General features: G+C 59.9%; 1 protein-coding gene across 1 annotated transcript; it reads right to left on the bottom strand.

Annotated features, from left to right (window-relative positions):
• Positions 1-5,603: 5,603 nt before the first annotated feature.
• Positions 5,604-9,564, bottom strand: LOC127026559 (myosin light chain kinase, smooth muscle-like). Its single transcript, XM_050911867.1, has 10 exons — positions 9,493-9,564; positions 8,956-9,130; positions 8,463-8,553; positions 8,138-8,341; positions 7,652-7,869; positions 7,118-7,241; positions 6,887-7,039; positions 6,594-6,714; positions 6,426-6,516; positions 5,604-6,018 (listed from the first exon to the last, which is right to left on the bottom strand). The coding sequence occupies exons 2-10, from the start codon at positions 8,969-8,971 to the stop codon at positions 5,843-5,845; spliced, it is 1,194 nt and encodes a 397-aa protein (XP_050767824.1). The 5' UTR covers positions 8,972-9,130; positions 9,493-9,564; the 3' UTR covers positions 5,604-5,842.
• Between the last annotated feature and the right edge of the window lie 7,441 nt (positions 9,565-17,005).

Here is a 17,005-nt window from a genome sequence, read left to right as displayed (position 1 = left end):
CTAGTCCTGCTGGCCACACTATTGCTGACACAAGTCAGGAAGCTAGTGGCCTTTTTGGCCACCTGGGCACGCTGCCGGCTCATATTCAGCCGGCTGTCGACCAACACCCCCAGCTCCTTTTCTGCCGGGCAGCTTTCCAGCCGCTCTTCCCCAAGCCTGTAGTGTTGCATGGGGCTGTTGTGAGCCAAGCACAGGACCCAGCACTGAGCCTTGTTGAACCTCATACAGTTGACCTCGGCCCATCGATCCAGCCTGTCCAGATCCCTCTGCAGAGCCTTCCTACCCTCAAGCAGATCAACACTCCCACCCAACTTGGGGTTGTCTGCAAACTTACTGAGGGTGCACTCGATCCCCTCCTCCAGATCATTGATAAAGATATTAAACAGAACTGGCCCCAGTACTGAGGCCTGGGGAACACCACTTGTGACCAGCCGCCAACTGGATTTAACTCCATTCACCACAACTCTTTGGGCCTGACCATCCAGCCAGTTTTTTACCCACTGAAGAGTACGCCCATCCAAGCCACGAGCAGCCAGTTTCTCCAGGAGAATGCTGTGTGAAACAGTGTCAAAGGCTTTACTAAAGTCCAGGTAGACAACATCCATAGCCTTTCCCTCACCCACTAAGCGGGTCATCTTGTTACAGAACGACACCAGGTTAGTCAAGCAGGACCTGCCTTTCATAAACCCATGCTGACTGGGCCTGATCACCTGGTTGTCCTGTACGTGCTGTGTGATGGCACTCAAGAAGATCTGCTCCATAACCTTCCCCGGCACAGAGGTCAGGCTGACGGGCCTGTAGCTCCCCAGATCCTTCTTCCAGCCCTTCTTGTAGATGGGCGTCACATTTGCTAACCCCCAGTCAACTGGGACCTCCCCAGTTAGCCAGGACTGCTGATAAATGATTGAAAGTGGCTTGGTGAGCAATTCTACCAGCTCCTTCAGTACCCTTGGGTGGATCCCATCCAGCCCCATAGACTGGTGTGTGTCTAAGCGGTGTAGCAGGTTGCTAACCATTTCTCCTTGGATTACGTGGACTTCATTCTGCTCCCCATCCCTGTCTTCCAGCTCAGGGGGCTGGGTACCCGGAGAACAACTGGTCTTGCTATTAAAGACTGAGGCAAAGGCGGCATTAAGTACCTCAGCCTTTTCCTCATCCTTTGTCACTATGTTTCCCCCCACATCCGATAAAGGATGGCGATTCTCCTTAGCCCTCCTTTTGTTGCTAATGTATTTATAGAAACATTTTTTATTGTCTTTTCTGGCAGTAGCCAGATTAAGTTCTAGTTGGGCTTTGGCCCTTCTAACTTTCTCCCTGCATAACCTCACAACATCCTTGTAGTCCTCCTGAGTTGCCTGCCCCTTCTTCCAAAGGTCATAAACTCTCCTTTTTTCCCTGAGTTCCAGCCAAAGCTCTCTGTTCAGCCAGGCCGGTCTTCTTCCCTGCCAGTTCGTCTTTCGGCACATGGGGACGGCCTGCTCCTGTGCCTCTAAGATTTTCTTCCTGAAGAATGTCCAGCCTTCCTGGACTCCTCTGCCCTTCAGGACTGCCTCCCAAGGGACTCTGTCAACCAGGCCCCTAAACAGGCCAAAGTCTGCCCTGCAGAACTCCAAGGGAGCAGTTCTGCTAACCTACCTCCTTACTTCTCTGCGAATTGAAAATTCTGTCATTTGTGACTGCTGTGCCCAAGATGGCCTCCAACCATCACATCACCCACAAGTCCTTCTCTGTTCCCAAACAACAGGTCCAGCGGGGCACCTTCCCTAGCTGGCTCCCTCACCAACTGTGTCAGGAAGGGCTCTTCCACACACTCCAGGAACTTCCTAGACTGTTTCCTCTCTGCTGTACTGTATTTCCAGCAGACATCTGGTAAGTTGAAGTCCCCCGTGAGAACAAGGGCTAGCAATTGTGAGACTTCTCCCAGCTGCTTGTGGAATATTTCATCTGCCTCTTCATCCCGGTTGGGCTGTCTATAACAGACTCCCACCATGATATCTGCCTTGTTGCCCTTCCCGCTGATTCTTACCCATAAACACTCAACCCTACCATCACCATCATTAACCTCTACGCAATCAAAACACTCCCTAACATACAGGGCTACCCCAGTGCCTCTCCTTCCCTGCCTATCCCTTCTGAAGAGTTTATAGCCATCCATTGCAGCACTCTGGTTGTGCGAGTCATCCCACCATGTTTCCGTGATGGCAACTGTATCATAGTTTTCCTGCTGCACAATGGCTTCCACGTCCTGCTGTTTGCTGCCCATGCTGCGTGCATTGCTGTAGATGCACTTCAGTTGGGCTATTAATCCCACCACTTTTTTGGGGGGAGAAGCCCTAATTCCTATGTGACCGTTCTCAGGCACTTCTGTGGTTTCTAACACATCAGTAACCCTCGTGTCTTTGCTGCCGCATGGATCGCTGTCCCCTACCTCCACTGAGATGGCAGACCGAAGGACCTCGCTAGCACACCATCCCTCAAACATTGGCGTGCCGCCCTCAGGCTTATCTATAGCAAGCCTGGTTTTATCCCTTTCCCCCTTCAAATCTAGTTTAAAGCTCTTTCAATGAGCCCTGCTAACTCCTGTGCAAAGATCCTTTCCCCCCTTTGAGACAGGCGTACCCCGTCTGTCACCAGCAGACCTGGTGTCATGTAGACCAACCCATGATCAAAGAATCCAAAATTCTGCTGGTGACACCAGGCTCGGAGCCAGGCGTTGATCTGCTGGCTCTTCCTGTTTCTTCTCTCATCATCCCCTGCAACTGGAAGGATAGAGGAGAACACTACTTGTGCTCCTGATCCCTTACCAGTCGTCCCAAGGCCCTGAAGTCTCTCTTGATTGCCCTTGGACTTCTTGTTGCAACTTCATTGCTGCCTACTTGAAAAATCAATAACAGATAATAATCTGAGGGCCATACCAGGGTAGGAAGTTTTCTCTTCCCATCTTTAACCCAGGCCCCGGGGAGGCAGCAGACTTCCCTAAGAAGTCGGTCCAGTCTCCATCTTGGGCCTTCTATTCCCTTCAGAAGGGAGGCTCCTAGGACAACGACCCGTCTTTTTTTCTTTACGGGAGCAGTTGTGATGCAGGGTGAGGGCCGACTTAACCTCGGCTCGACTTACTTAACCTCCAAGCTAGATGAACCATCGTCCTTGTTATTGTTCGGTCCCGCTTGCAGAGCCTCATGCACGTTATGCAAGGGCAGCTGGGAAGGTGTGGCAGTCACGGAGGAGCAGAGCTGCAGCGCCGTTCCTGCGCCCACTGCCGCACAACGCCCTGGTCGCCAGCGCTCCCCAGGGCCTTCTTTTATAGGTGGGGGGAGGCTTGGCCGCCATTGCTCCTGGCCCCACCCAGGTCCCGTCAGCCGCTGTGGTGCGAGCTGCAGGCTCCCGGCGGGTCTCTCGGCTCCCCCGGTTCAGGAAACCCCCCTATGCACCGTGCCAGAGCACTCCACGGCCGATCGTGCCGGCACCGGAGCTGCTCGCCTCAGTGACTGACCTACAGCGTGCCGAGCAATTAAAACATCAAGGTGGCCTCACCATCGTTGGGGGGTCCCCAAAAGGGCTCCCCATTCTCCGGCTGGAGGTCTGCGCTGGTTGCTTCCACATTAAGTTTCTTCTTAGGTCGCATCTACTGTTTCCAACAAGGGAAGAGACCACCAAGTCCTGGGCAGAGCATGTTACAACCCTGCCACACCACAGCGGTCTCCTGCTTCCCATGGTCAGATGTACCCAGAAGCAGCCATCAGCCATGGACGTTATTAACAGGAACAGGCTTTTGCCACAAAAATTCAAGTCAGGCCTGGGTGCTGATAAAGCCTTGTCAGCTGGAGAGTCGATGCCACAATAACGGGACAGGAAGGTGACAGCATCCCTCCCCGCTAGCCCAAGACAACAGCAGATAAGAGCCATGAAGTCCCCTAACCAAGGGACCACAGGCACTCTGGTTGGTCTACCATCTCTGGAGAGAGCAGGATGCCAAATCCTGATATGGAAACCTCCTGCTGTGGTGGCCGTCATCTTCCTAAAGGGTTCAGCAAACTATCCAAAAGTAGGTTTGTCATCACCGGTCCAGCAGCAGCTCTGATGGCTGGTGTCCCTTTCATCTGCATCCAGTGAGTGCTCCTGGCCAGAGCTCTCAGATGTGTGTCCCCACCGTGGTTGTAAGAGTGGGTGGATTTGGTTCTGTTTAATAAAACCAGCACTTTCCTCCTACTCCCTGGTGGCCTCACCCAGCAGGGGTGGAGGAAGAGGAGGAGGAGGAAGGGTCGAAGCTGTGCCTCAGCCGTGCGTTATTTGGCATAGCCACACCCTGCCAGCGGGCACAGGGCTGGACCACTCCAACCAGTGCACCTTCACAATCCCTCCGGCTCCAGCATGTGCTGGGGGAGAGCAACCCCCAGCCCAGCTTCAACAGGAGGTGGATTTTCACAGAATCACAGGATGGTTGAGGTTAGAAGGAACCTCTGGAGGTCATCTGGTCCATCCCCCTGCTCCAGCAGGGCCACCTAGAGCAGGTTGCCCAGGACCATGCCTAGACAGCTTTTTAATATCTCCAAGGATGATCACACAACGTCCCTGGGCAACCTGTGCCAGTGCTCCATCACCAGTAAAAAAGCGTTTCCCTGAGGTTCAAATGAAACCTCCTGTGTTTCAGTTGGTGCCCGTGGCCTCTGGTCCTGCCACTGGGCACCACTGAGGAGAGCCTGGCTCCATCCTCTCTGCACCCTCCCTTCAGGTATTTCTATACATTGATGAGATGCCCCCTGAGCCTTCTCTTCTCCAGGCTCAACAGTCCCAGCTCCTTCAGCCTTTCCTTACAGGTGAGGTGCTCCAGTGCCTTCATCGTCCTTCATTGAACTCTCTCCAGTGTGTCCATGTCTCTCTTGTAGTGGGGACCCCAGAACATGACACAGTCCTCCAGGTATGGCCTCACCAGTGCTGAATAAAGGGAAGGATCACTTCCCTCCACCTGCTGGCAATACATTGTCTAATACAGCCCAGGACACCATTCACCTTCTTTGCAGCAAGGGCACATTGCTGGTTCATGGTCAACCTGATGTCCACCAGGACCCCCAGGCCAAGCTGCTTCCCAGCTGGGTGTCCCACAGCACATACTGGTGCCTGGGGATGTTATTCCCCAGCAGCAGGGCTGTGCACTTCTTGTTGAAGGAGAGGGGCTCCCATACCCCGATTTCTGCCCAAGCTGCCTCCTTAGGAGGAGGCTGGAGGTCATGCAGCAGTTTCCGGGCTCCTTCCAGCCCTGCTGGTACCAGAGTTGGCCCAGAAATGGGGAGACCAGAGTCCCCAGGACTCATCCTGGCTCCTCCTGCCTGTGGGCTCAGGACACGATGCCAACCCCCCTCGACGATGAGGGAAGACTCTTCCAAACAAGGGATGCCAAGGGCTTCTGCTAGAGCTGTGCCCACTCAGTCCCTGTCCCCTGGGCCAGCATCTCTCTTGGAGAAGACAAGGGTGGTGGCCCAGGTGGAGGGAGAGCCTGGTGCCAGCTCCCAAAGGGTGGGCACAGCTTGGGCAGCTCCTTCCCACCCCTCCCAGTGATTTTGGGGGGGGAAAAGGAGCAGCACAGGGAGTGCAGAGATCCTCAGTGCTTTATTGGTGACAGCTCAAGCCCAGGCAACCATGCAGACAGGAGCACTGGTTCCTTGCTGGGGACAGCAGGCATGGCTGTCCCCACACCAGCACAGGGACACAGTGGGACCCTAGAGCTCACCCATGGGAGAGGAGCCCTGGGGTCTGGGTCTACCCCAGGCTGGCCAGGTCATCGTGTGAGCTGCTGGAGGAGGTTTCATCCCCATCACTCCCTGCACCTCTCTCACCAGCTGCTCTAGGTGGTCCAGGGCTGGGGTGGCACAGCCACACTGACGCTGCTCTCTGCCTCCTCTGTGGCTGCAGTGCTCCCACCTTCCTCCTCCTCTTGGTCCGTCAGCAGCTCCAGGAAGCTGGGACCTCGTCGGGGCAGAGACATGGAGGCTTGGTCCTCCTCTGTGCTGCAGCCCAGGTCTGCAGGTAGATGGACAGAGGGAACGGTGAGGAGCTGGCTCAGTTCAGCCTCCCTCCTCTGCTGGAGAAACATGTGTGGCACCCGTGGGCCAGGTCCCATGGGGATCAACTCTGGATCCCAGAGATCAGGATCACACACAGATCCCAGCCCTGCGGAGCAGCATGCGCCTGTTCTAAGGCTGCATCAGAGATTGCCCCTCAGGGATGAGGATGGAGAGGACTTTGGGGCACTGAAGCTGGCCCAGAGCAGAAATGCCACAGTGGGGACATGCCCAGGTGTTTGGTGGCAGCAGGGCAGGTTGGAGCAAAGGTGGGGGAAGCTGCCCAGGAGCAGCAGTTGGGGGTGAAGAAGTAGAGAGAAGTGGGTTGGTGGGGTGCGTTGGGGATGATGCTTCAGGGGCCATCACCTTCCTCATCCTGAGCCTCTGATGCTTTCCTCTCCGTGCTCTGGGACAGCAGGGTCAATCTGTTGAGGGCCAGCAGAGCTTTGCCTGTTTTCTGGAGGGAAAAGAAGGAGCACTGAGCCCCGCCATAGCCATCCCCATCCCCACATCCTCATCACCCCCCCAAGGTACCTGCCACTTCCGACGTGTCAGGAACTGTTTGATCCTCTCCTTTGAGAGCGCCTTGGTGCTGCTGGGCTGGGGCTGCTGCAGCCAGGGGTGCAGCAGAGCCCCCGCGCTGGAGAGCCGGCGGCTGGGGGCAGACAGGGCGGTCATGGGGTGGCTTCTCCACCATCAGACCCTCGACTGCTGGTGTGGCCCCATGGAGCATCCCCTCCACCAACCGCATTCAGTGCTTTCCTCTGCCCATCCCCTTGGCACCCCAAAACCCAGCCCAGCACCCCACAGCCACCCCTACATCCTACCGAGGGTCCTTCTGCAGCAGTTGGCTGATGAAGTCCTTGGCTTGCTGGGAGATCTCCGAGAAGGTCTCCTCCTCAAAGTCCCACCGGGCAGCTGTGATGTTGCTCAGTGTCTCCATGTCGTTGTCCCCCTGGAAGGGGGACTCCCCGCTCAGCCTGGAGAGGTGACACGAGGACGTCAGTGACAGCTCAGTCCCCTCCAGCCCGACCTGCTGTTCCCGGGAGGCCACTCACAGGATGTAGCAGATGACACCAACGCTCCACATGTCCGTGGAGAAGCCCACGGGTTCAAAGGCGACCACTTCTGGAGCCATGAACTCAGGGGTGCCGTGCAACACCTTCACGGGGGTGTCTGGAGCTGCAGAGAAGATGCATGGGGCAAGTGTCCAGCTGGGATCTCACCAGGGCAGCCCAGCTGCATGCCAACACATGCCGAGCAGATGAGTCCCTGCGTCCAGGTGGAGCTGCTGCCCTCCAGGACCCATCGCAGTTCTTGGTGCTCTCCTAGAGCATCTCTGGGTGCCAGGCACCCACAGGCACAGGGGTCTTGGGGGTCTCCACCTCGGAGGCAGGGCTGAGGACTTGCAGGTTTCCCCAGAGCATCTTACAGTCACCAGGCAGGGTCCTGATCTGGTGCCACAGGGCTGCCTGTCCCAGAGGTGCAGGCAGGAGGATGCCAAGCTCCCTGCTGACGTGCCTGGCCAGATCAGGTCTCTGTGACTGTGACAGTCCCTGCCCCGGTCCCCCAGGACCCCCATTCTTACTCACCCAGCTTCTGTGCCAAGCCAAAGTCGATGATCTTGAGCCAGTGGCTGCTGGGGCTGACACAGACAATGTTCTCGGGTTTGAGGTCGAGGTGGACGATGGCCTGGCCGTGCATGAACCGCAGCCCCTCCAGGATCTGCCACACGTACTGGGCGCTGCTGGGCTCCGTGTGCTCAAAGTCATCGTCCACAATGCGCTCAAAGAGCTCCCCGCCTGCCACGCTGGGGGAGGACAAGGTGCTGGGAACCCCGCTGGGGTCTACCAGCCCCGAGGAGGAGAAGCCCCACCGGGGAACTCAGACTCAGGGCTCTGGGAGCATCTCACCACCCATACCTCCAGGGTCTGCAGGTTCCCCATCCATCCATCCTACACCCCATGCCAGCACCCCACGGTGCAGGGACCCCTCCCCACCTTCAGTGCTCTCCCTGGCAGAGCCCAGCACTGTCCCCACCACCCTCAGACTTGACTCTGTCCCCCCCCCCCACTCACTACTCCATCACCATCACCAGCTCAGCAGGGCCCTGGAAGGCGGCGAGGCACTGCACGAGGCGTGGGTGATGCAGCAGGTTCATGAGCTCCACCTCGGCCCGAGCCGCCTGCTTCTCTTTAGCCGTCCGTGTCCGGAAATATTTCCCAGCCCGGATTTTGCCAGTGGCTTTTTCCTGCAGCCGGTACACCGTCCCAAATTTTCCCCTGGGACAGAGTGAGGATGAGGATGGAGGAACTATCATCATCACCCTGCATCCCACCCAGGGCCGTGCATGTACAGCCACGGACCATTACCAAGCGGTAGGGATGTGGGTCCCCCACTTACTCTCCCAGCTTCTCCAGCTGCGTGTACACATCTGAAACCTTTTCCTGGCTGTTGACGACCACATCGCAGTATTCAAAGGTCTCCTCGCCTCCTGGGAGGGATGGAGCAGGGTGGTCCATGCACGGATCCCTCATGCTTTGAGGACCAGCTGCCTGCGCTTTGCCCTCCAGTGCTTATTTCTGTGCCCCCCCCCCCCCGCCCGGCTCCATCCAGGTCTGACCACCCTCCCCACGGGGTGCAGATGGGACCTGGAGAGAACATGGGGACAGGGGCTGCTGTCACAGGAGCTCCTGGAGCAGCCCAGCACCCTGCAAAACAGGGTTTGGGGTGAAAGCTGCTTTTAAGATCAAAAATCCAAGCAAAATGGGGCCATTAAACAGGACGGGATGGAGATTGGTGCTGATCAGGGGAGGGGTGGGGAGGTCACACGAGCGCTGGTGTCCCTGTGCAAAGCCTGCGCCTCCCCCGGGACAGACCGGGAGCTCAGCCGTACCTTCTGCCTGGGACATGGTGGTGCCACCAGCTCCTCGCTGGGTGCTGGCTCAGTCAGGATGGGTGCTGGATGAGGCCCTGAGGCTCCTGGCAGCCCTGTGCTGGGGCGGGGGTGCTGAGGCAGGCGATGCCCTCGTGTCCGCTCCGGCTGCTCCCTGAAGCCCCGCACCTTCTCCCTGCCGTCCAAGACCACCAGCATCTCTCCACCTCCGCCTGCACTCCCCATCCTACCCAAGAACTGACATCTTGATGGACCCAACGAGACCCAGCAAGGGGCCAAACCCAATCTTAAAGCAAGGTCCCTTCTTGGATGGGGACAACCTCTCTCCAGTAGTGCCTTAGCCTCAAAGCCGATGTTTTTCTCATGCCCAGTCTTGCATCAGCCAGGAAATCCCCAGGAAAAGCCGCATTTCTAGGGCAAAGGACCTGTTCCCTTACGCACGTCCCATCCACACAAAGGTTGGGAGGACAGGGCGATGACACCCAAGGGTGCTAGGCAGCAGCACCCAAACCACAACCCAAGAGCCACAGCACTGACCTGTCACTGTCCGGTCCTGTCCCAGGCCACCAGCAGGTCCCTGATCCTTCCCAGTCACTGCAGAGCCACCGGGGAGCTGGAGGGGGAAGGAAGGGGCGATGCTGGGGGTCAAGGACCACTGGGATCACACATACGGGGATGTCTCGGTGCTGTCTCCGGGCACAGCCGGGAGCATCCCTCCCGCTCCAATGCTGGGAACGGCCCCCACTCTCCCCTCCCTTTCCTTCCCAGTGAAGCGTTTCCGGACTTGGGGAATAAACAACCACCAGCATCACCACTGAGCCCTCCCCCAAACCGTGCCCAGCACCACAGCCCCAAACCCCCCAGCACCCCATTTGGCACCGAGCAAGGTCACAGGTCTGCAACGCAGGGGTCTCAGCTGGAGCAATCCCAAGGGGAGTCTGCAGAGACCTGACACACCTCATTACAGAGCAGAGAGCTCAATCCTCCCAGCACGTATCCAGACCTCAGAGCCTCTCAGGCTAAATCCACCAGCAGCCCAGCCCTGGCACACCTCCGCCCTCTTCCCCACCCATGGGTGGGTTCCCACAGAGGGGCTGAGCACCCACACCTGCTCCCTTCTTCCCAGCTCCACCTGCAGCCAATATCCCGCCGGAGCCATCGCTCTCCCCGCGAACCCATCCTGGGCTTCGGGTTCAGGGAAGCTGGGATAAAGGTGAATGGGGTGTTGCAAAACTCCTCTGGGCCTCCGAGCCCGGTAGTTTGGAGGAAAAATGGGGTTTTCCAGCCTTTATTCCCCAAAAGTGGGACTGCGCAGCCGCTCTGGCACCCGGTGCGCTGTCATGCCTCAGTTTCCCCTGATTTAAAATGGGAACAACGCCGTGATTTCCTCCCGGAGCTGACTCCAGACCCAGGGACCGGGCAGGAGCACCGTGGGGGAACCCGTCCCCCCCCCCGGAGAGCCCCGTGTCACAGCATCCCCCTGAGCAGAGGGGATGTCACCCTGGTGTTACCTGCTGTCCGAAGCCAGCTCTTGTGGGCGATCTGGGGCTCTGCCAGCACTGGCAGACGCGTCACTGCTGCTGCTCCCACGCTCAGCACAAAGTCCACAGCTGCTGGCAGGGTGTTGGGGACAAGTGTCCCCAGTGCCGGGGTGGTGGCAGGGCCACCGTGGCCTCGCTGCTCGCCCGTCACCGTGACCTTGCCACCGGCAGGGCAGAGCCGTGGGATGGGGGTGCCGTGGCCGGGGGGGTCCCCACCAGCACCCCGTGGGCGAGGGATGCGGTGGACGCTCCCCGCACAGCGATGCCGTCAGCACGCTCGGCTCGACCCCGCTGGGATATCGACTGCCGTGGCCGGGCACGCCGGGGACAGGAGTAGGACACAGCGATGGCCTGGCTGGGGACAGGCAAGCGGGGTGGTGATGGAGGACGGCTGGCCTCATCCTGCCTGCCCCTGCCTGCCTGGCGAGGGGTGATGGGGACCTGGCTGGGCTGATGTCCGGCACCGCCGGCCACAGCTCCTGACCCCGCTTGGCTCCGGGCCCCTCTCCAGGGCAGGATGAGGCCGTGTGGGTGATGCTGGGCTGCTCCCAGCCCAGGGAGAGGCAGGATACGGCCCAGGCGTGCGAGGGATCCCAGCAGCCACTTGAGGTCAGTGTTGGCTTGATGCTTGTCCCGGTGACGAGCAGCAAAAATGAGCAGAAAAAGGCCAGGAGGGGAAAAAAGTTTTTGAGGTCTGGGGGACCTGTGGAGGGGTGGCAGCACCCTCCTGCGTCCCTGCGAGGGGCCGTCCCTGCGAGGACGTGCCGGGATCCAGCGCCTGGTTGGAGAGTGAATCCCTCGGGAGCCACTTCCCACCCCTCTGGATGGAGAATTGCACCCATGGGACAACGCCACACCACCAGCCCGGAGTCCCTGGGGATGCCATGGGGCTCCTGGGTGACCCTGCACAGTGACAGGCCACCGCCCTGGGCACCATCCGGACTCGACTTCTTGCCACCAACAGACATAGATATATTTTTTTCCCGGCATCCAATGAGGATAACGAGCGGCTCGGGACCAAGCACAGGTCTGGGACAACACGGCCGTTCCCAGCTCCATCCCTCCATTGCGCAGCACCAGTAGTTATCCCGCTCCCAGCCTTTAATTCCCACGGGAGCAGAGCCTGGCTCAGCCTCCCCCGAGCCCACGTAAGGACAGCGTTTAATTTTCAAGCTCTAAACCAAATTTCCCCTCGATCTCATCTACTGGAGCATCCCTGGGAGTTTAAGATCAACAGCAGGAAAAGGCGGAAGGATTTTAAGGAGCGAGGGTAAAGGAGCTGGTCCAGGGACGGACGAGCAGATCCATCCATCCTTCGGTATTTTCCAGCCTTCAAAACAAACCTCATTACCGACAGCGCTTCATTTAACGGCCACTGACCCCCGGCCCGTTCTCGCACCTTTGCTTTCGGGTTTGGGAAGGTGGCCCATCCGAAATGGCCAGCGGCGCATTACCTGCCATGGCCATCCTCTTCTCGTGCCTTATAAAATGAATTAATTAATAAAATGAATTAATTAATCATTAGCACTCACGCCCGGGCATCCATGGGTTCCAGCTTGGGTGATCAAGTTGTCCGCATCTGCCTGGAGGAGCACCCGGGCAAAGCCGGGATGGGATTTCCAGGTGACTCCCCCCATCCTGAACCCGCTCATCCTCCCCATGGGGTGCCCCCCCAGCCCCCCTGGTTCACCCCAACCCCCCGTGCAGCCCCCCCAGCCTTTGGGCTGAGTCAGGCCCCCTTTGTGCAGGGCGCTGGGCAGATTTAGCTGCCTCTGCTTTTTTGTAGGCCCTACAATAAACGGTGTTGCCGCAGGGTTCAGCCGGTGGACCTTGACGCTGGGTGACAGCGTGGCTTGGGGGGACAGGGTCACCTTGCTGGGTCCTGGATCTGGGCGTCCGTCTGTCCATGGTCCCATCGTGCCTGAGGGATGGGCTCAATGACCCCGGGGGGGGGGCATGGTCCCCACTCCCCGTCGCCCTGGGGGGGCGTGGTCCTCGCTCCCCATCGTCTGGGGACGCAGCACTCAGTGTGTGTGCTGGGGCCAGGCATGTGGGGACACGGGTGATGTGGCAATATGGAGGACACGGGGACATGGAGGACACAGAGGACTTGGGGGACACAGGGGACATAGGAGCACATGGAGGACATGGGGACATGTGGGACATGGGGGGGACATGGGGACACATGGAGGACATGGGGACATGTGGGACATGGGGGGGACATGGGGACACATGGAGGACATGGGGACATGGGGGACATGGAGGGACATGGGGACACATGGAGGACATGGGGACATGGGAGGACATGGGGACATGTGGGACATGGGGTGTACAGGGGACATGGGGACATGTGGGACATAGGGTGTCTAGGGGACATGGGGACACATGGAGGACATGGGGACATCAGGGGACACCATGGACATGGGGACACAGGCAGGTACTCAGAGGACATGGGGGGGACCAGGGGAACATGTAAGGGACACAGGAGAGGTAGGGGACACTGGGGATGGGGGGGACACGGGAGCCACAAGGGCACACAGGGGCGATGGGGGGCAGATGGAGGGACAAAGAAGACATGGGGGACACAGGGGACATGGGAGGAACATGGGGGACACGGAGGACATGGGGGCACACAGAGGGACACGAGAGACATGGGGACACCAGGGACAGGGGCACGTGGAAGCCACAGGAGACCTGGGAGGGTCTGGGGACACCGGGGGGACACAGAGGCACACACAGGGACATGGGGACACATAAAGGGACACAGGGGATGTGGGGGTCACTCAGGGGACATGGGGCGGACACAGGAGACCTGCTGGGAACCCAGGGACACGTGGGCACACCCAGAGGACATGGGGACACGCAGCGGGGCATGGGGACACGCGGGGACCTGGGGACACGGGGGCCCCAGAGGACAGGGGGACACGCGGGACACGGGGACGCGCGGGGGGGCACGGGGACCCGGCCGAGGTGCCCCGGGGGGCCGGGCCAGGCAGCGGGTGTGCTGCTTGTGGGCGGGGCCGGCTGCGCACGCGCTGTGGGCGGGGCTAAGAGTGGGGGCGGGCACTTGCGAGCGGGGCTTCGGGGTTGGGGCGGGGCCAGGCCGGCTGCACAACGCAGTGGGCGGGGACAGAACCTTGTTCGTCGCGGTGGGCGGGGCCATGCTGGACAGTGGGCGGGGCCAGGCGGTGGCACACGTGGCCGGCTCTGGCGCCCCGCTGCGGTCGGGGCGGGTGGGAGCAGCTTTATACTGGGAGCAGCTTTATACTGGGAGCGCTGGGAGCTGGGGAGAAGGGTTCTGGGGATCTGGGTGCTGGGAGCTGGGCGCTGGGAGTGCTGGGAGCAGGGTGCTGGGAGCGCTGGGTGCTGGGAGAGCTGGGTGCTGGGGGAGCTGGGTGCTGGGGAGCACTGGTACTGGGGAGATGGATGCTGGGAGTGCTGGGACATGGGTGTGGGGTGCTGGGGGAGCTGGGTGCTGGGCGAGCTGGGAGCACTTGGTGCTGGGGAGAAGGGTGCTAGGAGATGGGGAGCTGGGTGCTGGGAGTGCGGGGTGCTGGGAGCACTGGGAGCTGGGGGAGCACTGGGTGCTGGGGGAGCACTGGGTGATGGGGAGATGGGTGCTGGGAGCTGGGAGTGCTGGGATGCTGGGAACTGGGGCGCTGGGTGATGGTTGCTGGGTGCTGGATGCTGGGAGATGGGGAGCTGGGATATGGATGCTGGGAGCTAGGTGCTGAGCACTGGGAGCTGGGGTGTTGGGAGCTGGGTGCTTCAGTGCTGGAGAGCTGGGTGTTGGGTGCTGGGAGCTGGGACCTGGGGTTCTAGGACCTGGGATGCTGGGGAGCTGGGTCCTGGGTGCTGGGCACTGGGTGGCCGTGGCTGTGGGAAGTGGGCGGGAAAGCCGTGCCGGTGCCGGGGATGTTTCACATCAGCTTCGGCTTGAAGAGAGAAATAGAGCAAAGCAAACCGCACAAGGCGACAGCGGGGTTACAGGCTGGGCCTTCGGGTGCCCTGGCGACAGCACCGGGGGATGTGAGGGCACCCAAGGGCTCCCGAGGGCACCCAACAGCAGCGTGCCGGCAGGGCGTGCAGGCTGTCCCCAGGGCAGGGCTGCGTGTCCCGGCCACGCCACCAGCTCCCCGGCCACGGCGCTGCCCACGGCACACGTTTGTCTGCGCCGATGCCGGGAGGGGCAGGTCTGGGAGCTGGGTCTGGCCTTGGGGCCGGGTCTGGGGTTGCGAGGGCTGCTCGCAGACCTCGGTCGCCAGCGTTGGGCTCCCTTCGCTCCCCCCCTGCCCCAGCCGCTAAAGGCTTTGCTCAAACTCAGGCCCGTCCCAACAAGCAGCTCCCTGCCCCATTCAGCCCAGCAGCCGCCCTGCTTCATCCGGGGCAGCGCTATCCCGGGGCTACGGTGTGATAACCCCCCCTCTGACTGCAAATCCAGACCCAAAACTGCTCTGGAAGGAGACACCCCCCCCCCCCCCATGTCACCGGTTTAAATCCAGCCCACGGCACTTCTCCCCTCTGTAAAGCCTGCCCAGAGGCTGGGGGCAAACCCAGAGAGGTCTGCCATCCCGCAGGAGGCCAGTTCTGCAAGATGAGGGTTGTACAAACAACATCCGATGTCCCCAAAATATTCCTGAGAGGTGTGGAAAGGGTCGCAGCACCCAGGCTTTTGGATGCCACGAAGGGTGGGAGGACCCATGGGTGGCAGACTGGGCGATGGCTGCACCCAGACCTGGCTGGTCGTGCTCAGCCAGACACCCCAGGGTGTGGAGGAAGCTAAAACATGGCTGGAAAACACCCAAATACATGGGAAAAAAAATCAATCCGGAGCTATAAAACACAAAAATCTCCAGCACCAGCAGCTCGGGGATCAGCCTGTCCCTGTGCGGGGTTGGCTGCCAAATCCTCTGGCTCCTCCGTGCAGCCTTGAGCCCCCAGCACTGCCGGGACCTTGAACCTGTTCCTCCAGCCCGGGGAAAGTGAAGCAGCTCGGGGACAGGACTGACGGCGCTTTCGTGGTGCCCAGAGCACCCCGGGGAGCAGGACTGCCTCCAGATCCTTACAGCAACCCCACGGGCCAAAAAATAATCGCACATGGCGACCTCTGAGAGCTTCGCCGTCGCTCCTGCCGCTAAATACGCCGTGTACAGAGTGACGGAGGGGCCGGAGCTGGGCGCTGGCTGACTCGGCACACGTGTGTGCGGCTCAGCTGTGCCGGGATGGCTGTGGGCTGAAAGATAAGTTCAACACCCCGGGAGGTGTGGGTTATCAGCACGCCAGGCTGTTCCCCTGCTCCTGCAAACCCCTCTGTGCCCCCGCCTTGCGCTCTGCTTGGGGCAACAGCAGGCAAGGGAAGGGCAGGAGCAGGCAGGGGGGTCCCATGGCACGGACACTCATGACCGAGGGCTGTTGTCGGGCTCTGACCCTCTGAAGGCACAAAAACCCGTGAAATGGGACATGCAGGGAGTCAAACCCCATCTCCACTAGCTGGGGACTGTCATGTCCTTGAGCTGCCGATGTCATAGCTACTGAAACCTCGCTCCCGACACAGAAAACCCCCCAAAAAGGGGGGTCCTCCAGCTTGTAGGGATGGGCCAGCACCGGGAGCACATCCGACCACTCACCGTGAGCTCAGGGTGTGCTGAGGGGGTGCAAAGAGTAACGACTGTGTCTGAGGAGCATCCAGGGGAGCGTGGCTCTGCCTCCCTCCTGTCCCCCCGTGAAGATCCCAACACTTCCCAGACAGGGAGGGGACAGGGACAAAACTCTCTGGAGGCGGGGGGCTGCGCCAGGGCCCCTCCTGCTCCCTGGCACCATGTCAGCCATTGCCACCACTGCTGCCACAGATCGGGGCAAGCCCGGGCCTCTTGCTGGCTGCCAGCCCTGCCTGCACCTCCTGGCACGGCCTGGCGCTGCCTCCCCGGCACAGTGCCCGTTGGGGACGGGGAGAGTCCCAGAGGGGCTGGGGGCACCCGGTCCCATGCCAGGGGTGACACCAGGGAGCTCCCTCCCCAGGATGTGGCACCAACATCACCAGCCTCCTTCACAGCCCCCCACTGTCCCCCGTATCTACAGCAGGGTCGTACTGGGACAGTCAGAGGGAGAGAGGTCAATCCGTCCCCTTCCTCCCCACCCGAATCCCAGGAGTTGGCCCATTTTACACCTCCCCATCCCCTTTTCCATTCAGGAACAGCCAGGCCATTTCCAACACCAACCCTCCAGCCAGAAAACATTCAGTACAACTAACCCCCACTCATTAAAATCATACAACATGGAGTGGGGGGGGAAGTTTGTGATTTTGGGGTTTACCAGCCCAAAAAAGAACCTCTTTATCTTTTCATAACAGCAGAACTTGATTCAAAAAGCTTCAAGCGGCTGCGCAGGCCGATTCCCTCGATCGTTCTTCCCAAAATCACTCAAGGACACAGCCTGGGCCCAGCCTGCCCCACACTTCCCTCCAAGAAAAGAAAAGCCAAGACATCTGCCCTTGTATGAAGAGCCTTTTT

Source organism: Gymnogyps californianus, chromosome 28 (assembly GCF_018139145.2).
Source record: "Gymnogyps californianus isolate 813 chromosome 28, ASM1813914v2, whole genome shotgun sequence".
NCBI classification, from domain to species: domain Eukaryota; kingdom Metazoa; phylum Chordata; class Aves; order Accipitriformes; family Cathartidae; genus Gymnogyps; species Gymnogyps californianus.
This window is presented reverse-complemented; position numbering and strand designations above follow the sequence as displayed.

Bases quoted from the DNA above. Each gene is read 5' to 3' on its own strand.
- LOC127026559 (XM_050911867.1), bottom strand. The intron at 8,342-8,462 runs GTAAGTGGGGGA...ACTCTGTCCCAG, and splicing joins CAGCTGGAGAAGCTGGGAGA to GGGAAAATTTGGGACGGTGT. The intron at 6,019-6,425 runs GTGATGGCCCCT...ATCTACCTGCAG, and splicing joins AGAGGCTCAGGATGAGGAAG to ACCTGGGCTGCAGCACAGAG.